Source organism: Rutilus rutilus, assembly GCF_951802725.1.
Source record: "Rutilus rutilus genome assembly, chromosome: 17".
NCBI lineage: Eukaryota > Metazoa > Chordata > Actinopteri > Cypriniformes > Leuciscidae > Rutilus > Rutilus rutilus.
In genome coordinates this window covers 31,937,021-31,963,260 of record NC_140230.1, presented here as the reverse complement: position 1 = coordinate 31,963,260, position 26,240 = coordinate 31,937,021, and the positions used below count along the sequence as shown (strand labels likewise).

Genomic DNA, 26,240 nt, shown 5'->3' with positions numbered 1-26,240 from the left:
CACCAATTCGCCAAAACATAAAATAGTTACGAATTGCCATGAGGTTGTGATGAAATTGACCAGAGCTTGGAAAAACACTGGTTCTGTCTGTAGTATCTTGCCTCAATTATTTTTTTTATAACATTTTGTGTTCTAATAACTATAACACCTGCTTTCCATGAGCATTCCCATTCATCTCAATGGCTCAGCCAGAGCATGCAGGCCTGTAAGTACACAACATGCATGATGCCATCTTTGCTCATGTGCAGTCAGTTATGGCCTTGTATTTTGAGCTGTAATTATTGCCATGTGACTAACAACCATTGAACCACATGCTGCAGAAACTATGCTAGTATGCAATTCCGAACACAGCCGGAATCCCAGCATGATAATACTGGTGCAAGGGCATAGATCAATCAATCAATCAATCAAATATTAATTTATCATACAGCATGTTAATCTACAGTGGTCACGGTTTACCATTTTATTATTTTAGTAATGGGTGCATCATTTTTACTCACTGGCTGTGCCTCTTGTACATAATCTAGTGACTGAATTACATTTTCTTTTATTGATTTTCTATTTTTATTAAACCTAATCTTACCTAGTGTTTTAAAATATTTCACAAATACAAGTCTATACTTCAATGCCTGTTTATTAAACAACTGGTTTACAGCTGGGAATCAGAATACAGTACATTTTCAAAGGCTGAAAGTCAAGATAAATATTCCTTTAACATCAATAACAGTCAGAGAGCATCAGCATCTGACAGCCATATCATTTGTTTCATTGTACAAATATATATATATATATAACAATTTGGATAGACTTTGTTTTGACTTTGTTGATGGACAATGTACAGAAGCTGTATTAAACTTGATTTTATTCTAATATGTCATAATCTCATTGTTTATCTCACGTTATTGCTGCATGATGTTCACATTATGCTCTATTTATTCATAAATGCAAATTTAGTCGATACCAGCCATATCAGTCTGCAAACATAGACTTCTATTGTTTTTATGTAAAACTAATTTTACATTATATGACGCTCAGAAATCGGAGGCTACACTGAAAATGTGGGATTCAAATTTAGGCCTGGAAATGAACTGAATATTTTTTTTTTTTACATTTTAAAACCAAGAAATGTTATGATGTAAAATGAAGAAATATTTGAAATTCTGCACTATTTCTAGGTTGCTAATTAAATCATCAAATTTGGGTTTTACAATAAGGTTTTATTTGTTAACATTAGTTAACTGTATTAGTTAACATGAATTAGCGATGAACGAAATTCGACAACATTTATTAGTATTAGTCAATGGTAATTTCAACATTTTATTAGTACGTTTTCAAAATCCAAAGTTGTATTCGAGAACATTTGTTAATGCACTGTGAACTAACATGAACAATTCAATTTTTACTAACGTTTTACTAATGTTTACTAATAAATGCTTTAAAAAATCTATTGCTCACTGTTAGTTCATGTTAGCTAGCTAATGCATTAACTTATGTTAACAAATGACACCTTGTTGTAAAAGTGTTACCCAAATTTGTAACATTAATCCTTTATATAAAAGGTCTGATTTTTCTGACATAACTGAGAGTGCAAATAACATGGCAGAGGTGATGAGATATAAAGAGGATCTTTACAGAAACCAACAGATGGACAGAAGAGATGCTGGAAGAAGGTGACAGATGGAGGTGAAGTTGAAACCTCAGTACTAATACAGATTACAACACAGATACATCCATGAACATACTGTACCATAGCCTGAAAGAGGCAATGGTTTCGTGCAATTAAAATGTAGCATCTGTAAACATTTGACAACAAATCAGCTATTCACGAACGCTGTGCTGAACATATCTGGGTGATTTTGTAAGAAAGCCAAACACTTATCACAGTACATCTGTATTAAGGGGGGCAACATAGGCCTACTATCGCTTCCACACATTTATTTTGCCTCAGCTCAGAGACTCTAGAGAACTGTAATGCATTCTGGGTAATGGTATCGCTGCCTCTGCGGTGCCTAAACTCAATTCTCACGGGTCATTTGTGTCTGGACCACTATTCCATTTCACCCCTTTTCCAGGCAGTCTGTGTATTCCTGCCTCAGACACTAAAATGACTTGTGATGCACAATTAAAGGGACAGTTCAACCAAAATTAAAATTCTGTCACTATTTACTCCCCCTCATATCTAACGTTATTTTCAGAAACAAAAGAGAAATGTTCATACAGATTTTTACACATGAGGAGAGTAACAGTTGTCAAGCTTCAAACAGAAACACCTATTCAATCATAAAAAAAAAAGAAAAAGAAAAAAGATATAAGCCTTCTAGTCATACAATAGATTTTGTTTACCCGAAACACTCATTTGACCAATCAGCATCCAGGACAGGAACTAAAGGCCTATATCTATTCTATAATTTGAATTTGACTTTTCTCATCAGCCTAATAGACCTTATTCACATCAGCGACATTTAGATTTTTAACCGGAATCAAAGCGAGTCTGTGAGGGATAGACTTACATTTCTTCACTGGGTTGTACTGTTATTTAATGTTTTTGGATTGTTCTGCCGACGAAACACTGCAAAAATTTCTTTCCAAGGAATTTCAGTAGACAAAAAAAAAAAAAAAAAAGACAAAAAAAAAAGATCTAGTAGTAGTGTGGTAAGATTATATTTCTTTAAATTAGTAATAGCAGCATTTGAATTAATTAGAGAGAGAGAGAGAGAGAGAGAGAGAGAGAGAGAGAGAGAGAGAGAGAGAGAACTGCGTGTTTATTACCTCCATCTGTGCAGGTTTTCTGTCTATCAACAATGGAGCTGTCGAGTTTAATTACTTCAAAAACAGCAATTTACATCCTCCTTACTGAGACATTTAGTTTAGGGTTTCTGTGGCGAAGCTATTTTATTATGCGTTGATAAGTTTCTGTGCTCCTGTCCTGGGATGCGTTTCCCGAAACACGACGTAACTCGCTGCTGAACTACTGCGATGCACCATTGAAGAAATCAACTAGCTAGTCAGACTGTTTCCCGAAACCATATTGTTGCAAATTGGTCGTTTATGTCACGCAGGTGATGGAGTAATAACTTATTTTAATGAATCTGTTTGAGATCGAATTAATGCTACATGGTTTGCTATAAATTACAGACATGGCATCTGAAAACTATTTCAAATTTTTCTCCGATATTTTGCTTTATTTCCAGATTTATACGCTAGTTCTTACGTCACGTTCGCACATGCGCAATATTCAAAAACGACGCTTTAAATCTCTTGACAAGCTAAAATACGTAAATTACATTTGTATGTATTCTAAATAAAATATAGATTGTTGTCAGCTTGCTTATTTGACTTAAGATAATGATTTATTAAGTCCAAACTAGAAACTATGCTTCTAACCACAGGTCGAGAGCTGTCGTTCCAACCACACAAGTTTGCGATGCTGTTCTTTGGAACGATTGTTTCGGGACACACTCGTTGAACTATGCTGATAACTTGCGAACATAGTTGGCTAACGATGCTTTTGGGAAACTATGGAAGTAAAATAATGTCAAATGTTTTTGAAATAAAAAAGCCTGTTGAATTACACCACTTGAAAAAAATAGGCATTGTGAACGCGCTTTTGCACCCCCTGCTGGTGGGATCGACTAACAGCAGATGGGTATGGAATTCCAAAGCTGCCAATAAATAAATACATAAATAAATATACAAATAAATGTAAAAAAGAAAAAACAAATAAATAAATATATAAATAAATATACATAGAAAAGCAAAAAAACGAAAAAAAAAATATTTATACATTTATTTCCTTATTTATGTATAAATAAATTTTTTCCATATTTATTTATTTATTCTTTTATTTATTTATACATTTATTTATTTTTACATTTATTTATTTATACATTTATGTATTTCTACATTTATTTATTTCTTCATTTATTTCTTCCTGCGTAGGTTAATGAGGAGGGCGTGGTTTACCTCAGACATAGCAATCGAGCTCAGAGTAAGCGAAGGCGAAGGGTTGAGGCCACAGTGACACCCTGTGGCGAAATACAATAAGTATAGCTCACTGACGTTGATACTGCGAGGTATATGGTCAAAATCCTAAATCTTACTGTGTGACATGGATAGGCTACTCTTTATTCCGGACATGGCCGTAGAACATCGTTTGGTCTGGATTTGTAAAATGTCCTGGGCTTCGATATTTGATCACTATGGTTGGTTACAAAGACTTTACTATTCTGAAAATAATAACGAGATACAGGATTTTGACCATATACCTCGCAGTATCAACGTCAGTCAGCTATACTTATTGTATTTCGCCACAGGGTGTCACTGTGGCCTCAACCCTTAGCCTTCGCTTACTCTGAGCTCGATTGCTATGTCTGAGGTAAACCACGCCCTCCTCATTAACCTACACAGGAAGAAATGTAGGAAGAAATAAATGAAGAAATAAATAAATGTAGAAATACATAAATGTATAAATAAATAAATGTAAAAATAAATAAATGTATAAATGAATAAATGTATAAATAAATAAAAGAATAAATAAATATGGAAAGAAATTTATATATACATAAATAAGGAAATAAATGTATAAATAATTATTTATTTTCGTTTTTTTTTTGCTTTTCTATGTATATTTATTTATATATTTATTTGTTTTTTCTTTTTTACATTTATTTGTATATTTATTTATTTTTAATATTGGCAGCTTTGGAATTCCATAGTATGGAGAGTATGCTCGTCAATCTACTGCTTTTCCTGCAGTTCCTCGATGTCATTGTTGAATTTACTGTCGAATTTGAACCACTGAATTTGTGGAAGCGAATTTGCAAAGCGAAATAAAATGGACCGAAAATTGCCTGTTGAATATCATAGGTTGTATTTTTAAACAGTTTGAATATTTTGGAAGTGAAATATGAAAGGTGAATATGGATTATTGAATTTTTAATAATGAAAATGTGTTTGAAATGTTTTTAATTGAAATATTCACAGCTTAAATATTCAACCATGTTGAATTTCAGCCCATAAAAATGCAAGCCCTAAAAATACAATGCATTAAATGCAAGCATGGGTAATGCAATGCCTATTTTTTTTCAAGTGGTGCAATTCAACAGGCTTTTTTATTTCAAAAACATTTGACATTATTTTACTTCCATAGGAAACGCACCCCTGAATGTTTGTCTCCGTGCGCAGCGCTTCAATGAAAGTAGCGCATTAATATAGAATGGTGGTGATTAAACTGACTGGAACTACCTGCAATAAACTTATGGAGTATTGTATTCAGAGTGACAGACCATTTTATGCATGTATGTATGAATGCATAAATAAATAAATACTTTATTTGCAGTTCACTTTAAAAGTCTTGCTGTGTGACAAGTGAAAATTCTAAGCTAGAAATATTTTAGTTTTATTTAATAATTTATTTAATTACATAATAGTTAAATTATTAATATTAGGTAATACAAACTAACTATGTAAGTACACAAAAATGTAAAAAAAAAAAAAAAAAAAAAACTTAATATTGTACTTTTTATAGAGTATTGGAAGGCAGAGATACCTGTACTTAAATCTCTAAAGTGAATTACTAATGATTCACACGTCCTCATTATACTGCAAACAAACACTCTATTAAAAATATCTGTTACACAACAGAATTACAAGAATATAATTGGCTCCTACAGTTTTGTGGTAAGCCAATAATGCTATTTGCGTAATCACTCTGTATTCAATGATATCACTGGACAAACACTGTAGTGAACAATGGGTCAGTTTAATTCTAAGCACTTTCATATTTTTCACATTTGTTACAAAAATATTTCAAAAATGACAATGGGAAATAAAAGGCATTGCAATAATGATCGCATATTTTAATTCTCAGATTTAAAGGGAAGCATTATAGTAAAAAATAATAATAATAAACAGAACAACATTTCTGGAACATAAAACAATTTTTTTTTAAATTACTATTTCTAATTTTAATTTCCTTGGCAATTTTAAATGCTACATTGTAACATTAAATGGGTCTTTAAAAACACAGTTTCAAAAACTGCAATACATTCATTTAGGCCATCAAACACACAGGGATTGGGATGCCAAAACCTTTTACGTTTCATTTAACTCTAGTGCACAAAATACTACTGTCACCAGTCACATTCACATCTAAACCTCTTCTAGCAGAAGAACAGACTCCGTCAGGGCTGGAGCTGAAAAACACACACACAGTGAGCGAGAATTTCTGCTGTCGAACTACAAATAGGCATTTGGAGAAATGCAGAACCTTTCCGCCACTAACCACTGAAACACCTACTTTTCCTTTTTAAACCAAGATCCCTTTCATAAACGACCATTAAACATCATTACCACCATGTGACCGACCTTAAGAGCTTTTTTAGAAAAGGTTCCGGTAAACTATTGCCTTTATGCAGCATTAATTGCACTAAATTACAAGCCTACAGTTCGTACCTGTCCTGCACTGTTCGGTCAGACAAAACAAGCGCAGTATTCTACAAAAGGACAAAATGACAGATGGAGGTTAACAGCTTAGGCAAACACAATGATTAGCTTTGATTTCTGGTTTAAGAAGAAAACGTAACTAGTGATGCATGAGCAAAGAAACTATTTTGAGTTACGCACTACATTGCACCGGAATATAAAAAGTGCACTGACAAAATGCAATTAAATATAAAACCAAAAGCCTTGTGGTTCATTATAAAACACTCTGTATTGTTATGCCATAAACCTGCAATGAACAAAACAATACCACAGAAATGTGACCTGATGCAGAGAAGGACACATAACTCAAAGTTGAAGAAACATCGAAACAGTGACAGTGACGGACTCCAGTGCAGCCCCATATTCCCATATTCCCATGAGATGCAGTTTAGTAGGAGAATGATGCTTAGATGAGCTAAACAGAACATTATCATTCAAGATATGAAAGTGTAAAAATGGAAATATTGTGTTTTTAGAAATATCACTCAATTAATTAATGTTACTGTACCTGTGAGAGTATTCTAAGGCATTCCAGTAAATCCAAATAATTCACCATTGATAATAAGGGATATTACAAACACAAGTATTTAAAGGGGCAAAATTTCACCGACACGCCAGTAATTTTAAATTTTTGACCATTGTATATTTTGATATGCACACACATCATAAAATTGGATTAATGATGTTATTCATGATGATATTAATGCAAATATAAAATCCCTGATTAATGCTACTATCATTTTCCAGTTAAAGCTATGATAACATTATTATGTAATGATGCAAATGTTTATAAAAACCCTTAAACTACATGTTAAAATATAACTTTAGCGTCATTCAACCCTCAACCTTTCAAGAATAAAAATCAAAGGCACAACGGTTAAATAACACCATGAAAGGTTGCGATTATCATTAGGGTTTTCAGCTGAAATAATAAACCGTGAGTATAAAAGGAAACTGGAATATATGATCTCGAATAGAATAAACGCTTAGCTTTTTTAGTACAAAAGTATCAATGCTAGAGGCTTTTATATCAGTGAAAGTGCGCTAGTGAAAATCTAGAGTAACATCGTCCAGAAAGGTGCACAGTGAGGTGTGGAGTGGTCAAGAAAGCTTGTTACTCCTGATGAGGGTGGGCACCACAAGAGGCCGAAGTGCTTTGGTGAGGTGTTCGCGGTAAACCCACGCTAAAGATGCCGATGATGCCCAGGTTGAGCAGGACACCCAGTGCGAGAGCCCCCAAGGTACCTAGGAAGGAAGGTAAAGCGGAGTGGGACGTCAGCCACTCTTTGCGAGACGACATGTCCGTCAACACTGCCTCCATCTGGAAATGGGTGCCCACGACCGCACATATGTGAAAGAGCTGGTGGCTGTGACCTTGGAGGAGAGTGAGAGAAAAACTAGTCAAAAGAACCGTGTGACACTGGTGTGAACCTCTATAACCATTAAAAACCAAACAAAGACGACTGTAAAATCGCTAAAAATGAGGTACCGATGTAGTCGAAGCGTCCAGGGGCCAGTCTCTCGGGCAGGTGAGATGCAAACAGGAAGCATGTGAGAAACGCAAAGAACAGATGGTAAGAGTGGCTGGCCAGAGCTTCACTGGGACTACAGCTCCCCCAACAGCACGACAGCAGCTATACACACACATGGAGAGAGACACACATCGCCGTCCATAAAAAGAGCATCCATGTCTGGTGTTACGTTACGTTGCTTAAGCAAGTGTCTGATTTACACGAGCAATCAAGTGAGACCATACTTACTCTGTAAAACAGTGGAATACTATCAAAGAGGAAGGGGACAACAAATGCGGCCGTTCTCAAGATTTTACTTATGTGTGGGTACTGCAACTCTACAAACCTGTTACAAAAGACAGAGGAAAATGCGCCCTCACTTAAAATGTGCTTATTATAGATAATATATGTTCATAGTTACATGCTTTTTAGTTTTATTTTATGAAGAGCATGTGAGTGGTGCTTGATCATGCAAAAGTTTCCACCACAATGCATGGTTATTGTGTGCGGTTGTCAGGGCGTTTTTATATGGTTGCTAGGGTGTTGCTGATGGTTGATTAATGAGACAATCCAAAACAAGCCCAACCTCTCTCTAGATATTTAACAAAATATCAAAGAAAAGTGACATGCGATCAAATTGTTTCATCCTTTGAATTTTGAATTTGAACAAAATTTTATTAACCTTCAAAATTGTATTTGATCATACTGCACACTACTGTGTTTCTTGTAGATTCATAGTTAAATGCTTTTTAGTTTTAAATAAATAAATATAAATTATTTTCTGTAAATATAGCTCCATTTCATCATCCTCCAAACATAAATCATACATTCGCTCACTTAGAAAAATAAATCGCACACCTCTTCTCAAAAACCTGCACGATTTGAGGTATCAGAGCGGGACAAGTTATGTGCCAAAGTTGAATATTATATATGAGAGGTAGTGGTGCTTAACTAAGCGAAACTAATTAATTCAACAAGCAGTTAAGTTCTTCTGTAAATAATTTATTAAAATGACTGAAACCTTTTGTGCAACCAAAAACAAGGTCAGAACAAACAAAGGTCTGTGTGTGAGAAGGACTTAAGTTACATAATAAACTCCCTATTATTCTGAGTCTGGCTACAATGATATCTGAATTAGCCCCTGTAATCGCAGACTTAGTAAATGAGTCTTAGTTACCCTCAAAACCACTCTCACCTGGAGTAGCAGGACATGCTGGTGCAAAAGAGCGAGTTGCAGACGGCAATGGTCACAAAATGCTGGTGAAGCCAACTGTTGACCCAGGAGTCGGGCATCACGTAAGAGGCGTATGTGATGGCGCAACCTGTAAAAGAGCATAGCATACTTAAAACACAGACACATGTAGGACACAGTATTTCTATTGAACAAAAAGACATTAATTAGAAGATAAATGCATGCTTTCATTTGGATATAGTTTTCAACTCTTGGTTAGTTAACTATGAATCTTGTATAAATAAGATTTGTTAACAGATCGAGATTTAAATAAAGAAACTTTTTTTTTTGTCTCCAAATACAGTATACATTACTGTATTTGGAGTAAAAAAAAAAGAGTCAATGTTATAGTGTTATTTAACAAAATATCAAACAAAAGTGGCCTTGTGATTTTTTTGTGCATGTACGAATATGTTTGAAATAGCATAGTACTTCAATTATTTCTGAAGTATGTAGTATGCATACTACGTGTAGTATGTGAATTTTTCCCATATTTACCTGGATAAATTGCCTAAAATGAACCGTTATTTCCAAGAAAGCACTGTGATGAGGTCATGTGACAACAACGTAGCATCCTACAGTTTAAAAAATGTACGGTTGCATACTGCGTAATGTTTCACGCACCGTTTTAAGAAAAACTGCATGGCATATACTGCACAAAACGAATCGTTACAGTATTAAATAGCATGTTTTATTGGATTCGTGTCTTTTGTAATGCTTGGCTGTTATGCCAGATCTCTGCTGCTGAACATATACAGCAACTCTGCTTTTCTCAAAGGCGGTAAAAGAGCTCTTTCATTGCCGCAACTGGAAAACATGACCAGAGGGTTTCACTCCACATTCCACAAATGAAAGAATAATATTTTTATTAGACTATGGGACTTTACAATAAAGACTCACTGATCTACACGCAGGATATTGAACAGCTGACCATACCATCATTCAGTACAGATTATTGTGGCCGAAGTCAAATGAATGGAAATACTGCGGAAATATGTTTTTTTAAACATAGTGTAATATAGATTTCTGCTTGAAAGAATCATTTTAAAAGGTGCATTTATAAATCACTCGCTCTATGTAAGGCGAAGTGTTCCGAGCCTATTAAAATTGCACTTTTATTTCGCACTAGCTCTTCACGCTTCTGAAGTGCCTCGAACGATATGTGTAGTTTCTCAGCCTTCTCTCTTTATCAATGCAGACTTTAAAGGTTTTCTCTGGAGCCAGAGCATTTGCTTTCTTTCCTTTGAAGTCATACAATAAAATGCCAGCAGTGTATTAGACGGCTCATTTCCTCCAAAGCTCATGCTCTCCATAACCTCACATCAACCCTCCAATTCCTTCCTACAGCTGGCTTTCGTGAAATTCTGTCATCAGCTTTACATCAGAATTGTGTTTCTTTTTACTGGCCAGGTATAGGGATTTCTATATTCTGTCAAGGACGGCTGACAGAATGTCTGGCACATTTATCTCGCAATGTCATGCATTTACATTTATGCATTTATCAGCAACTCACTTTGCATTTAAGATATGCATTTTATCAGTTCATGCATTCTCTGGAAAAAAACCTCAATGACCTTGATGTTGCTAGCACTATGCTCTGTATACGCATTGTTTGAGGTACAGGAATGCAGTGCTGTTATTGTTAACTAAAACTATTATAAAAAAAAAAATTGGTCATTGAAATAAAGCTGAAATAAAATATTACATATAAAAAGTTACAAAACCTAAACAATAATTTAATAAACATTGCCTTGACAACTAACTGAAATAAATAAGTTAAAATTACTAAGTTTAAAGTATTAGAATGACTAAAAATAAATTAAAACTAAATATATATATTGTCACACTTTAGATTAGGGAACAATGCTCACTATTAACTAACTATTGACTATGACTTTTGCTTCAATAAACTCCTAATTACAGCTTATTAATAGTTTGTAAGGTGGTTGTTAAGTTTAAGGGATGTAGAATATGGTCATGCAGAATAAGGCATTAATATGTGCTTAATAAGTACTAATAAACAGCCAATATCCTAATAATTTACATGCTAATAAGCAACTAGTTAATAGTGAGAATTGGACCCTAAACTTTCTCATGAATGTATTAAAAGCAATACCATTGCACTACCTATTTTCAAACCGCAACCAAGTTGTGTTCACCAGTTACCCGGTCGATATGATGAGTGCTTTTGATTAAGAGCTAATTTGTGAATTTGATAAGTTTGACAGGTTTTCAAGTGTTTTATTTGTAGGCCACTTTTTTTGTAATAAAATTAGAAAAGTCTCTTTTACCATTTTTGTTAAGAATGTAAAAAAAAAAAAAAAAAGTACCATAGGTTAGCTTGTTAGTCAAAAGTCTGACTATGCAAGACTAAATGCAGTCTTATTTGCTCACCAGTGATGTTTAAACAGAAAATAGTTGGCAGGAAAGGCCACTATGTTATGATGATAATGTGTCTATCTACCAGCCAATAGGGTGAACAGTACCTAAAGGGCCAGATTTTCTAACAGCTTACAAAACATAGGAGAACTGGAGCGTACCGAGACTGTACAGGCTGAGCGCTCCGTAGTCGAAGAAGTAGCAGACGTGACGAGCCTTGGTGGACATGGTGCTGAAGGTGTGAGCGCAGCTGGAGGTGAAGGGGTACAGGCAGATCAGAAGCATGTAGACGAGCATCGGCCAGGAGTAGCTCTCCGTCAGGAAGTCCAGCGTAAAGCACAGCATGCTGAACCGCCACAGGAAGTACCTATAATAGCACAGCACAGGTCCTACACGGGGCATTTATGTTTTGTGAGGAAAGTAGAGCAGATAAGCTGGTTATTAAAGGGGTCATGACATGTGAATCAAATTTGACCAAAATGCACCTTAATACCAGGTGTAAACAGGGCCTTACTTAATCAAGCTCCAAAAACAGCTTGTTTGGATATTGGGTGACTTGTGACGTCACACAGGCAAATGCATTTGCATAAGATGTTTTACATCATTGCACCACAGGCCCCGCCCACTGGTGTTGGGTCGCTTAAAGGCTGACACTTTTATATTCAGTGACGCTGTAATGGATTGCGTCGGTGGATTATATGTTTGTTCAGAGAATTTTACTGCAGATTGTTTTGCAAACGATGCATAGTGTCATAAAGAGTTCGCAAAGAAACTTTGGTTGACAGATGAATTAGTCAGCTGTATTGGATCTCACAGTCACAACAGGCTGCATCGCTTTGAAATTTGAAATTATTAACATTATCAGTGAACCTCAAGGAATATATTAAAAATAATGTCATGACCCCGTTAGACCTTTTCCTGTACTATTAGGTCTTTAACGTTCAGCTGGGTGATATGACGATAGAGCGCATCACAGTTTATCAGTCATCAGGTCACGACTTTGAATATGGCTCATCCAAAAAGAGTTCAGATTCTGAACTGTCTTTCTATTTATATACAGGTAGTAGTATCCAAAAGTGATGTCCAGAGGGCACTTTTTTTTTTATGACCCAACAAGTAAAAAAAAAAAAAAAAAACATTTAAAAAAATTTATATATATAAAAAAAGAGTCTTAATTTCTTTGTATGACAGCAAGACCAAAAATTATGTTTGCACAATTTGTCATGTTTTATTGCATTATGACAAATAAAACAACTACACGATATGCTTTTGTAAATTTTTCGTACATTTTTAATAATAATTTTTATTTTATTTTAAAATTTAAATTAAAAAAAAAATTTTTTTTTATTTACTATAAAAAATGATCAAGGTTTCCACAAGAATATTAAGCATGAACAACTGTTTTCAACGTTGATAATAATAAGAAATGTTTCTTGAGCAGCAAATCAGCATATTATAATGATTTCTGAAGGATCATGTGACACGGATGACTGGAAATATAACTACATAAATACATAGCTAATCATAAATATAATAATAACAATATAACAATATAGCCTGCTCTAATAACACTAATCAGATATATACAGTACCATATATTAAATGACTTGAAACAAGATTTAGGTCATACTGCCCACTCTTACAAATACATAATCCTTTTCAAGCAATGCGTTTAGTCCCTGTAAAATCTGATATTGCATAAAAGTGTCTGCTTATAAGCTAAATCATAATTGCATAATGTAGCAGCTGAAACAAAGCTTCAAAGCTGACAAACTACTAGCTCTGGCACTGAAAGGAGATTATATGTTTAACTGGGCTCTTTACCAGGTCGGCAGGAAGTGGGTCCAGATATTGACCGTCTCATTGGTCATTTGAAAACTGCTGAGAATGCAGTCGAGGGCTGAGCTTCTGGGATGGCGGTACCCAGACATGATGCCGTCCTCTCTAAACACCTGCAAAGATGCACACGGACGAGTAAAATACACGCAAACAACTAAAGAATCATGAAAAAAGGTGTTTTTCTAAACATCATCTTTTGTGTTCCATAGAAGAAAGTCATACAGGTTTGGAATGACATTAGGGGGATGACTTTTTAGGTGAACTACTGCTTTAAAGTGCCCTTATTATGCTATTTTAGTCTCCTACAATAGATTGGGTTCGGTTTCTCTAAACCCCTCCTTTAGGAGAGCCTACTCTGCTCTGATTGGTCAGATGGCCCAGTCTGTTGTGATTGGTCTACTGATTACAGCGTGTTTTGTGAAACAAAACACCTTTTACCATATCTGAACTTCAGCTCTGGAGACTTCCACAGCAATTGATACACAGTGATACAAACAGTAACAACGGTTATCGGTTTTACCATATCAATTCCTCGTCCTGAGGATTTCAGGATTACCTTCCAGTCTCAGCTACAACTACAGTGTTTGAGTGCAGTGTTATAAAACACTATACATGAAAGGTAAAATGCATAATAGGGCCACTTTAAAATTCTGAATGCAAGTCATTCATCTGATGTAATCTTACAGAAACAGTGCTGCGCTGGACTCAATTTCTTTAAGAAAGATTAAAGCAGAACTGAAAATGGTGGCTTGCACCACTTGGTCCCACTTATTCGGCTTGTAACTTTTAAGTACATGCAGGATTTCCCAGGGATTTCCCTTAAAGGGAGCGTTTGAAACAGTTTATTATTGTAGTTCTGTTCTTTGTACGTCAAACAGATAGTCCTGTCCTCACCTTTGGCACCTGGTGGATGTCAAAGAGCTGTGGAAGTCTGAGGGTCAGCATGTCTGCGGGCAGGCGTAGTGCTCCCCTCCCTCTCTGACAGGCCTGCTTCAGTCTCTCCCGTCCTCCTCGACACAGGACACACCACAGCGGACACTCCAGGCCCCGGGACGGGCCCCCTTCCACAGCCTCCCACCTCACACACTGAGTCCAGCCCCAACCATGACCCTCACCAGCCCCCCGCCACGCAGGAAACACTGCAGAGAGAGAGACAAACCCATTATTTCACGCATATGCATTGAAAAGTAAGTTGGATCACTGCTGAAAATTCACTTAATAAGCTTTGAATTAATGGATTTGTTTCAGGACCCAGATTTTACATTGGGAATCAAGTGGTACTAAACGCACAATGTCGTGAAACATATTAATATGAACAATATGCAAAACATAAGGAAGAATGAAAAAAAAAATATATATATATATAATTATTATTATCATTAAAAACTGTTTAAAAAAATGTTTTTACATAGGTAAAGATTCACAGATTCATGTAATGAGTGGTATACTATCTGTACTATTTTAAAAGTATTGTGCAGTAGAAAGTACACTACTGTTCAAACGTTTAGTTTTAAGAATTAATCCTTTTATTGAAAAAAAAAAAATGCAATGAATTGATCGAAAGTGACAGTGAAAACAAGTTACGAATGAAAAAAAAAAAAAAAAAATGGTTTCCACAAAAATATTATGCAGTAATATTATTCAGTTTAAAAAAAATCTTCCCAACCCCAAACTTTATGAACAAATGCATATGTGAGTATGAACTTTCTGTATGCAAAGAATACCCAGAACGACCTAAATCATTTGCAGTACATAACCAGAGCCCGTCTACGGAGAGCCTGGCCACTCCCTATTAAGTCCTATTGTACCGAATTTTGGTTGTAGTTCCACCAGAGTTCCACTGGGGGCGATCGCCCATGAGTGCAAAATGAATGGGAGTCTATGGAGCTAGACGGCTAAATTTGTCTCTTTCACCCGATTGCCGTTGAGAAATCTCAGATTTGATTGAATGAACGAATACTTATGTCCTTTCGATTTCTTACAGGTTGAGTTGTTGTTGCCCATAACACGCTAGCATTCTGCTAATGAACGCTGATTGGTAAGTGAAGGACTGATTACGACCAGAGACCAACTTCTCCCCTTATTAGACATTCTCTGATATAACTATAGTACACTGCTGAAATGCTGTATCCAAAGACTTTACAGAAAGACGGTGCACTCATATTACTATGAACGGGAGAAAGTACAACAGGCAATATGGCGGAATAAGTCCCGCCTTCTAAATAAAAGAGCCAATCACCAGTTGGTAAAGTCTTCACATCACTGCAGCTGCTGTTAGAAGCTCAACAGTTCTTAAACAGTCAGTGTTCTGAGACACAAGGAATTATTATATTTTGATTACAGATTACGAGGGCACATACATTTTTTTTTTTTAAATGATGTGCACGTATAGCCTAAATCATTATTAATAAATGCTGCAACATTCCATAAATAAAACAAGTTGTAAATTTTGATTTCATGTTGACTTTAAAATGCTTTTCGCTGCATACAGTTCCATATCTGCATTTCTATTTTATACGATTACAGAGTGAATTTAGAGAAATGCTTTAGAGAAATTTAGTGTGCTTTAAAGCTTCAACACTCAAATCAATCCCAGATATCTTGTCTTCACACACCCCAGTATGGGCCTCCAGTTTGAGTATTTCAACCAATAGCTGGGAACATAACTTGGCACACTGGTGACATTGCATGATACTGTTCCATGAAAACATTTTTGCACAACTTTTGAGCAATAAAACCATCTTCTTGGAAGCTGAAGTTCTCTTTAGCTCCAAGTACCTGCCTTTCTAAAGGGGTCCGTGTTTTGCTTTGCATAGGGGCCAATCTTGCAAACTAGAACAGAATGTGCTTTGTGAGGGTCACAGAGTTTCCTGTTGACACGTGGAGCCGTATGAAAATGAGCACGCTTTCTGCACACGGACAAACGGCAGCCTAAACAAAGCAGATGGAAATGCTTGAGCAATGCCTCTACATAATAAGAGGCATGCCTCTTTCTAGCTGCTTGAAGATACTCTGTGGATTTGATTAAATGGATTGTTATTAAGGTTGGGTGACATGGCACATTTTTTCCCCAGCTATTTATGATTCAATTATTTCTCAGTATTTATATAAGGTTATTTGCTTTGAACGGCTTAAAGGGGTGATATTGTTTCATTAGAGAACCACCACATGTCACATATACAAATTCATATACACAAATATCAATAATAAAATTTGCCTATACTGTTCACCACAATCTTTTAATAAATGAAAAATCCATAAAAATGTCACTATCCACAACAAATGAAAAATGAGACTATCCATTAGTATTGAAGCGAACAATTTCAATTTCAATGACTCGAAATCAGTCAAACTAATATTGATACCGTTTAAGTGGCCTAATAATTACAAAACAAATCCAATGACACTGGACCATTAAAAAGCACAAAATAGTATAATCAAATATTATTGTAATAAAATCAGCATTTTGTCATTTTAACATATTTTATATACTAGTTTAGTATTTATTAATACTTATTATTTAATATTTAATTATTAATATTTTGATTAATTTATTTCTTTAAATTTAAGTTTGAGTACTTTTTTATGCTTTTGTCATTTATATACACATATATATTTCTATTTAATTAAATTTATTTTTATTTCAGTTTTAGTCAAGTTAAACATTTTTCATTTCTCATGATTTTTTATTTTTTATTTTTCATCTTATATTTATATTTAATTTTCGATCAACAAAAATGATTTGTAATAGTTTTAGTTAACAATACCAACACCGGTCCAGTATACTTTCACAGTATGGAAGAGAGCAGCATGAACATTTGTCTAAACATTTCCTTTTGCACTTTACAGATAAAAAAAGATTGTCATATGGGTTTAGAGTGTCATGCGGGAGATTGAACAATGACAATCTTCATTTTTAGATAAACTACTGCTTTGAAAGCAGATTACAGAAACTGTCAGTCAAACGGATTTGCATAAACTGATACAACAGCTAAATTCCTCCCGGTCAGATCATGCGGGGCTGGACATCCATTCATGGAATATGCTGTCATTATTCCATGGGCCAGTGTTGATCTTATGGATTAACGGATTGTGGAATGTCTCATACATCAGCTGTTTCTATGGAAGTCAAACATAAACACAATTCATCTGGATATGAAGTTCTCCCCAATAATGCCCTCTGGGAAAGGTGTTATTCAGAAACAAACAGTTCGCAAACATTTCTCATCCCAGTTGCCACTGGTCAGTTTTAACTGGATGTTTGTTCGTTTTTTTGCGTACAACATGTCTTGTTGATAGGTGGAGATGTTTAGATTGCACTGACTAACTTAATCCCATGACACACCATTTTGAGTCTAAACAAGAAGAGCAGATGAGCTCAGCTGAATCTGATGTGTGTGTGTGTGTGTGTCCACCAACTGTGACCAATGAAAGAGAGAACCGAATTGTCGCAATTCATATTGACGTATTTCTGATAAAAATGGGATATTCAAAGAATGGGTGTTTTATCCATCAGGAACTGATTGGATTGTGAAAAGCAACATTACGTACATGAATGAAGCCAGATGGTTGGAAGAGGGCTCAGTGGTGTAAGGAAAAATAAAGTATTTTATTCAAGGCCTTATGGTTCCAGAAGTTTTAGCGAATGCATAAATTAGCATAATATAGCGACACCTAGAGGTGAATGGATGTCATTGTACTCGCCTGGGTAGTGGGTGGAAAGTGGGACCCATAATACTCAAGACATGTTTTACAAATTCTTCACTAAATGAACACAAGGAAGAATGATATTTAGTCATTTCCAATCATATGCACTAATATGCATAAAAATTGAGGTCGGGTAGATTTGTTTTTTTAAAATAGACTATTATGCTTAAAAAGGCTGCGTTTATTTGATCAAAATAGAGTAAAAACAGTGATATTGTGTAAACTTTTAGTATATTTTAAAATGTAATTTATTCCTGTGATTAAAGCTGAATTTTCAGCATCATGACTCTTCAGTCTTAAGTGTCACATGATCCTTCAGAAATCATTCTAATATGATGATTTGCTGCTCAAGAAACATCAGTGCTGAAAAGCAATTGTGTCGCTTCATATTTTTGCAGAAACCGTGATACATTCTTTTAGGATTATTTGATAAATAGAAAAATAGAAAAGAACAGCATTTATTAGAAATCTTTTGTGTCTTTACTGTCACTATTGAACTATTTTTTCTGAATCAAAAGTATTAATTTCTCTCTAATTTCTCTAACTTTTGAACAGTAGTGTTTTTCACTAAAACATTGTAATAATTTTTTTTTTTAAAAGAACATTTCACAAACAAAAGTTTTGTAATATTTTAGCCAGAAATGAACTGTAATGGTGTATTAAATACTTACAAAAGTGTATTTTTGGGGTGGGACCAAGAAGGCGTCAGCCAATAAGCAAAATCATCAATCAGAGGCAGTGTATGCATTTTTACAAACACTTTTTCCTTTTGGAATAACATGCACTGATGAATTGTTCATAAAAAGAACAGGATATAGGGTCAATTTTTATTTGACATTGGCTCACGAACTACTGCATAACCCAATCCAGAACATATCAGACAAAGACAAATGTTTCAAGACCTTGATTTCTGGGTCCTTGTGTTTTTCTCGCTCCACATCTCACCCTCTACAGTAATTCTGACATTCTTTCTCTGGCTCGTGATTGTGTCACAAGATCTGCCTCAATGGACGTCTTTATCACTGTGTGTTGACAAAAGAGCGCCTATGCAGCCTGTATGTGCGTGTTCTGTTCGGCTCACGTGTAACTGCAGTAACCGTACGGACACTATCTCAGCCTCTGAGCATTCCTTTGTCATGTTAATACATGATCATGGGATGAAGTTCAGTTGTCTGGCTAGCACCTCCACACACAAGACTAATAATCATGCAAATGCCTACACTGGGAGAACTGGAATTTTCCACCAAGTTTTAACAACTTTTCAATTAGGTTTTAAAAGCTGTTGCAAATTTTAATTAGGCAAAATATCTTCCTAGTAAACATTTCTGTTAGCACACCCAAAACCTGTTTTGGAAGGTACATTTAAATTTTGCCCAAGGGTTTTTCCTGGAAACGAAAGCTTTTAATGATACCAAGCAGCGCACAGGACCCAAACTGCACCTGACATACATTACATCTCTAGATTTCAGTAGATTTAACAAATTATTATTGCTGTTTACCATTGCTCATATTTAAAAGTAAGGATTTGAACAAACCCCAAACCCATTTTGTAAGTGATCATACATAAGATTTTTACCTGGCAGACTATAACGAAAAGATCCCATAGAATTACTTTGAAAACATGAAAGCCACAAGAATGTGCACTTAATTGACAACGGCTTAAACAACATCACGTGCTTTGCTTCTATATTTCAGACTTTGGAGAGAATGAAACTGAAAAAAGTTCCTGCCGACCTGAAAAATGCTGACTATGCAGTTCGTGTAGGCTAAATCATCCTGAATGCGCAGGAACAGTGAGAAGAGAAGGAACATAAAAGTGAGCTTTTCATAGGTCATAGGGTTCCCAACAAGAAGCAGAATATAGAACACATGTAATATTCAGTATAATTTGGGAACACTTATAAGAACCAAACTTTAAAATGACAAGAAACTTCAATTTTTTTTGGAAGTGAACAGTCAAACAACCACCAAAAAGGAATTAAAGACCCTGTTACTATCATGTGGGTAAAACAAGAATTTTTATGAAGCAAATTTACACTGATGAGTAAAAACATTCTGACCAGTCACAGGTGAAGCGAATATCGTTGATCATCTCTGAGCAACGCCACATATTAATGTCTGGGTAGAATAGATGGTAAGCAAACAATCAGTTCTCGTAATCAACGTGTTGGATCCAGGAGAAATTGGCAGATCTGAGCGATTTTGTCAAGGGCCAAATTGTTATGGCAAGGCGACTGGGTCAGAGACTCTCTAAAACGGAAAGGCTTGCGGGTTCACCCTAAAAAATCTTGGGTTATTTTTTCTACCCAAATCCTGGGTTGAGCCTTTTAGGTCATTTTCTTGGGTTATTTTTTCAGTATTTGAGTAGTTTTTGTGTTACCCAGCTCCTGGGTCAGACGTAACAACCCGGTGTTTGGGTAGTTTTCTTGTGTTACTCAGATCTTGGGTAAGCATAACAACCCAGGGATTGAGTTATTTAGTGCGGGCTTTTTGCGACCTCTTCAAGTGAGAGCAGTGCAGCTCCGTCAAAATGGTGCACGTCTTAGGTAAAATACAGGTTTGTGTACATTTTATTTGATTTATAAATTCCTTATTGTGCTGTATATTGTTTCATTTAATGCAAAGGGGCGCTATGTGAGTCACCTAGTGTTGCGTGACTCGCGTCGGTCTTTTCGCGTGATGGAAATGCTTGATGCCTTGCATTAAATATACAGAATATAAATATGTATGATGTTAAATTATGTTCTCAGAACTGTACACTGTTTGTTTATGGCCAGGTTATGGAGCCAGTCGGCGCATATTTCGGCTACGAGTGGAACGCAGGGCGGCGGTCTGAAGTTAGAAGTTCCCCCGCTGAAACGGGACAACAGAGACTGGTCGATTACAGTTGAATTACTCATAAATGTTACATTTTTACTGATAATATTTGTATAATATAATATTTGAGCTTAAATGTTGTCAATATGTATTAAAAATTATATAAAATATACTATACTATAAAATATGATTGAAAATAAAGGAATTATCATGCAAGTATTGGTTGTGTTGAGTGTTTTTTTTTTAAGTTTAGAGGATTTAAGTTAATCCGTATACATTAATTCATGTATGAAGTAAAAAAAAAAAATCAAAATGAATATAAAAAATGAATCAAGTATGCTGGGTTAAATCAACCCATTATGCTGGGTTAAATAAACAACCCAATTTGCTGGGTAAAATTAACCCAACATGTGTTCTGTCCAATATTTACCAATCCCTTGGGTTGAAAACCCAGTGTTTTTTAGAGGGTTGATCCCGGTCAGCAGTGGTGAATTTACCAACAGTGGTCTGAGGAGGGACAAACCACAAACCGGCGACAGGGTGTTGGGCGCCCAAGACGAAGGCTAACCCTTCTGGTCCGAGCCAACGGAAGGTTTACTGTGGCACAAGTCCACACAATTTTAATAATGGTTATGTGAGGAATGTGTCACAACACACAGTGCATCACACTCTGCTGTGTATGGGGCTGTGTAGCCGCTGACCAATCAGAGTGTCTATGATGACCCCTGTCCACCACTGAAAACGCCTACAATGGGCACAGAAGCCTTTGGAAGTGGAAGGTCACCTGGTCCGATGAGTCCTGTTTTCTTTTACATCACGTGGACGGCCACGTAGGCCTACATGTGCACCGTGATCCTGGGGAAGAGATGCACTGTGGGATGACGACAAGCCAGTGGAGGGAGTGTGATGCTCTGGTCAGTGTTCTGCTGGGAAACCGGGTTTGACCATTCATGTGAACGTAAATATGACACGTGCCACCAACCTAAACATTGTTGCAGACCTGGTCCTTCATGCCAATGGTGTTCCCTGGAGGAAGTGCCTCTTTCAGCAGGATAATCACATTGCCACACTGCTCACATTGTTCAGAAAACGGTTTGAGGAACATGACGAATAGTTCAAGGTGTTGCCCTGGCTTCCAAATTCCCCAGATCTCAGTCTGCGGGATGTACTGGATCAACAAGTTCAATCCATGGCGGCTCCACCTCGTAACCTACAGGACTTGCTGACATCTTGGTGCCAGACAGACACCACAGGACACATTCAGGGCACTTGTAGAGTCCATGCCAGGGCAGGTCAGCGCTGTTTTGGCAGCACGTGGAGGATCAACAGCATATAGGCATCGGTGTATAAGTGGTGCATGCCTGTGCGAAAGATGCAGGGTGTTGTGGTTGCTGTGCCATTTCTATGGTGTTCTGAGTGGTTTTCACATGCTGCCATTCTAGGTGTCTAGGTGGTTAGTAATACGTTGCTTTTTGGTTTTGCATACTCGAAACAGTCACCACAAAAAAGATTTTACAAAATGTAGTGTTTAGAGATGTCAGAGTTAACGTGTTAAGATATTATATGCTTGAATATGCAATAATTTTAACTTATTTTAGACAGAAAAATCTGTTTTTGGTCAGAAATCATAAGATTAATTGGGATTATTATATTGATGATAGCCATAGTTTATACCAAAAATGTTTTATCATTGAATTTAAACCAAATCTGCATATCATTTTTTAAGTATCTCCTTTTTCTTATGTATAGGCTAATTTGCACCTGAATTTCTTTTTGGAGTTGACATGAGTTTTAAGGTAATATTCTTTGTAAAACAGCTTTGGAGCAGTATTTATTGAAATGCTTCATACATTTAACGGATAGTGAGTAGAAAAAAAAACGTCATCTTCTTTTCCAAGTAGCGATGAAATGGATGTTGCAACAGATCATTACTTCTGTAATGTGACTTACAAGTGTGACAGATGTGGGTGGGTCGCTCAAAAATTCAAGCTTGCAGATGAAAAATTAAACAAACAGATGGATGAATCATTCACAATGAGATCTAGAACATGCATTAACAAAACAGATGCTCTTTAGATTTGTCTTTAGTACAATTACTATTTGTCAGTTATTTAATTTAGTCTTTATAATATCATGCTTAAGCTTTCTATTTACTATAGTATAAATGGAACTGCATACATGAGAATCTATAGATGCACTTATATTTTAGGAAAGGGGTCCCTCACAAGGGGATCAATAACGTTTTAGAAAGTTGGCAAACTATATTTAGAATCCACAATTGTATAAAGGTACAACAGAAGCACATACATGTAACTTTCTTCATATCTTCTGGTGGAAACATGGAACTCAGGAGGGCGTCCAGCATGAAAAGAGACCTAGACAGACTGATGCTGTCAGTACTACAGTAATGAGGGTTTATTACTTACAGAAGCCTGTTCACGTGGACTAATGTAATGGATAGACAATGTTCCATATGTGTTCGAGGAAAAGACAGGCAGTTCTGCAAAAGCAACCATGCTCTCCCATTATATCCACGCTATATATATATACTCTCTCTCTCACCCATGGGGAGGTGATCATTGTCAACTCAACACTTCCAGAATTCACAAAATGCCAAACTCATTTCCTCAACTTTAGAAGCCCAAACTTTTACTGTAACTTTTTGATGATCTACTCTTCAAAACTTCAACTTGAACATTCAAACTTCAGTCCTCCACTTCGCTGTTGAGCAACATTACACTTCTACTTTTTCCTCACCAACTTCGCAAGAATTACATGTGTGGAGTGTTTGTGTGAGATTTTACTGGCCGCTGCCACTGTAAGTTCGAACATGACATGTTGACAAAGCATTTTCTTTACATTGCTTTAAATATATCTTTCGAAGAACTATTTTGTTGTTGTTGTTGCAACAAATCTGACATTATGCATTAAAATACCAACATAACGCTCAATGTGCAAGAGAAAATGTAAAGTCCAAACCTTTGAGCTTGATCTGGTCTATGAGATCATTTGCGCGTGCCAGTTGGAGATGTGAGGTCGCCAGTTTGGGATCCGAAAAAGTTACAGTTAATGGGAAAAAGAAGCGCGAAATAACTACACATCCATGGCTGAACTAGATTCTAACGTTAGTGGACATCCCCGAGAATCATTCAGGCTTTGTGTGTCCTTCACATTCCTAGGCAAAGGAACACAAACAACAGTAGAAATCCCACCCTCCGTGCACGAGCATTCTCTCATTGGATGGAGACATGAAAGCAGCCCAGTGTTCGAGATCAGGAGACCAGCGAGAACAAAACACGAAACCCGTTCAACTACTTTTAGCGTCCTCGCTCTGTTTCTAAGAAAGACAAGTAAAAGTAAAAAATGATCCTACAAAAAAGAGGGGAAATGCATTCATATGACACTTCGAGGCTCCATTCACAATCTTGCAATATGGCCTTGAGTGCTTAATTGATTTTATGCAACGGTATCATATATTTCTATATTATATTATATAATGAAAATATTTAAATAATAATAATAATTCCATTAAAACAATTTTATTTGGGTATCTCTCTCATTAGGTGACATTCTTCCGTTATTAAAAGCCCGTTTATTTATTTATTTGGGAAACAACAACTCTTAACAGGCATTTAACATGATCATATTTTCAGTTAGACATTGATAAAGTATTAAGTATATAATTAGTGATGTTTCGTTCTGTGTTTTTAAATGAGAAAGTGAAAACGAATCAGTTGAGTCAACGATTAAATGACTTGCTAAAAAGATTTTTAAAAACTGTAATGTATCGCCACCTACTGGTGAAGATTTATAAGAACGATTGGCTGCATCTGAAATCGCATACATAGCAAGGCCGTTACCATGTCTTGAACATTGCATTTACACCGCAATTAATTGCATAAATAATGTTATATTATTGTTTTAAATATAACATTTTAAATATAGAAATATGAAACGATGGAAACAATGAAATTATATGTTTAAATATTAAACTAAAACAGCCAGTAGGTGGCGGCAAGCACTGTCTTAATGAGTGAGTTTAATCATCGTGATTCATGTTCGGTTCACTTAGTTTTGTCATAGCCACGAGATAATTAATGGGAATGTGATGATAAGCCATGGCCACGAAATAATTTTGTCGAGGTAACGGCATCCTTATGAGATCCTATGTTGAACGATATTTTTCTCGTGGCCACGACTTTATATGTTGAGGGAACGACATCTATTTCTCATGACCACGACCTGAGTGACTATAGCAACCTGGAATTATCAGAAACGGATAGGCCTATAATAAAAATATAATATAATAATTTTATTAATATTTATTTTTAATTAAGAAAAAACACGGAATTAAGGAATTATTATATTAACATATTGCCTGTTATATTGCGCTCGATGGTGCCTTTTAGAAGACATTTTAGATATCCCGACCGCGGCTGATGTTTTACGGCCATGTCCGGAACAAAGAGATATTGCCCATCTCTAAGTCATTCATTCCCTGTGTGATCTGTAGGCACGTCCACAAACCTCTTGCGTATCGTTTGGTCACACCACAAGGTGTCACTGTGGCCTCAAAGCTTCAGCACTGCCACTCTGAACTCGATTGCTATGTCTGAGGTAAAACACGCCCCCCTCATTAGCATGCAGAGGAAGAAATGTAGAAATAAATAAATGTAGAAATAAATAAATGTGGAAATAAATGTAGACATAAATAAATGTAGACAAACACATATATACATAAATAAATGTGAAAATGAATAAAAGTGGAAATAAATAAATGCATAAATAAATGAAAAAGAATGTGGAAAAAACACAATTATACATAAATAAGGAAATAAAAGTACAAATACTTTTTTTTTTTTTTTTACATTTCTTCATATATTTATTTTCATTACTTTGTATATTTATTTATTTATTATTAAGTCAGGTCTGGCATTCCATAAGTGGGTCGTTAAACCACGCACGCACTTTCACTGTAAAAACTAAAAGCGTCGCGTAAATTTCGGACATACTTCTTTTGTCACATACAGATTTTCGCCTAATATATAGCAGGGCCGTAACCACCATAGACATTGAGGGGCACAGGTCCCCCCCAAATAATTTGAAATGGCCATATTGTCCCCCCAATATTTGATATTTTTTTAATGCTGCTCTCCATTACGCACCGCTCCATTTCTTGTAGGATGTACAGGATGTAAAATGTACATTTTTAGGCTGGTCTGCCTCAGTGGTCTAACAGCACTTGTCAATATTAAAACATTGAACACTGATGA

The 26,240-nt window shown here is 35.8% G+C and overlaps 1 protein-coding gene across 2 annotated transcripts; it reads right to left on the bottom strand.

Annotated features, from left to right (window-relative positions):
- Positions 1 to 5,741: 5,741 nt before the first annotated feature.
- On the bottom strand, positions 5,742 to 24,282 carry paqr6 (progestin and adipoQ receptor family member VI). Of its 2 annotated transcripts, none has more exons than XM_084385788.1 (8): positions 23,947 to 24,282; positions 14,338 to 14,582; positions 13,429 to 13,556; positions 11,766 to 11,971; positions 9,190 to 9,316; positions 8,244 to 8,340; positions 7,973 to 8,117; positions 5,742 to 7,857 (listed from the first exon to the last, which is right to left on the bottom strand). In XM_084385788.1, the coding sequence occupies exons 2-8, from the start codon at positions 14,386 to 14,388 to the stop codon at positions 7,598 to 7,600; spliced, it is 1,014 nt and encodes a 337-aa protein (XP_084241914.1). In that variant the 5' UTR covers positions 14,389 to 14,582; positions 23,947 to 24,282; the 3' UTR covers positions 5,742 to 7,597. The 2 variants fall into 2 exon arrangements, with proteins under 2 accessions (XP_084241914.1, XP_084241915.1); XM_084385789.1 differs by having other exon boundaries at positions 5,744 to 7,857; positions 11,766 to 11,993; positions 23,947 to 24,228.
- Positions 24,283 to 26,240: the final 1,958 nt, after the last annotated feature.

What these genes read in the sequence shown, in the direction of transcription:
- paqr6 (XM_084385788.1), bottom strand. Translation starts at nt 14,388, where the DNA reads ATGCTGACCCTCAGACTTCCACAGCTCTTTGACATCCACCAGGTGCCA. An exon ending in GCTCAGCCTGTACAGTCTCG is followed by an intron (nt 9,317 to 11,765) that starts GTACGCTCCAGT and finishes GCTCTTTTACAG; the next exon opens with GTTGCGCCATCACATACGCC. An exon ending in GTATTCCACTGTTTTACAGA is followed by an intron (nt 8,118 to 8,243) that starts GTAAGTATGGTC and finishes GTGTGTGTATAG; the next exon opens with CTGCTGTCGTGCTGTTGGGG.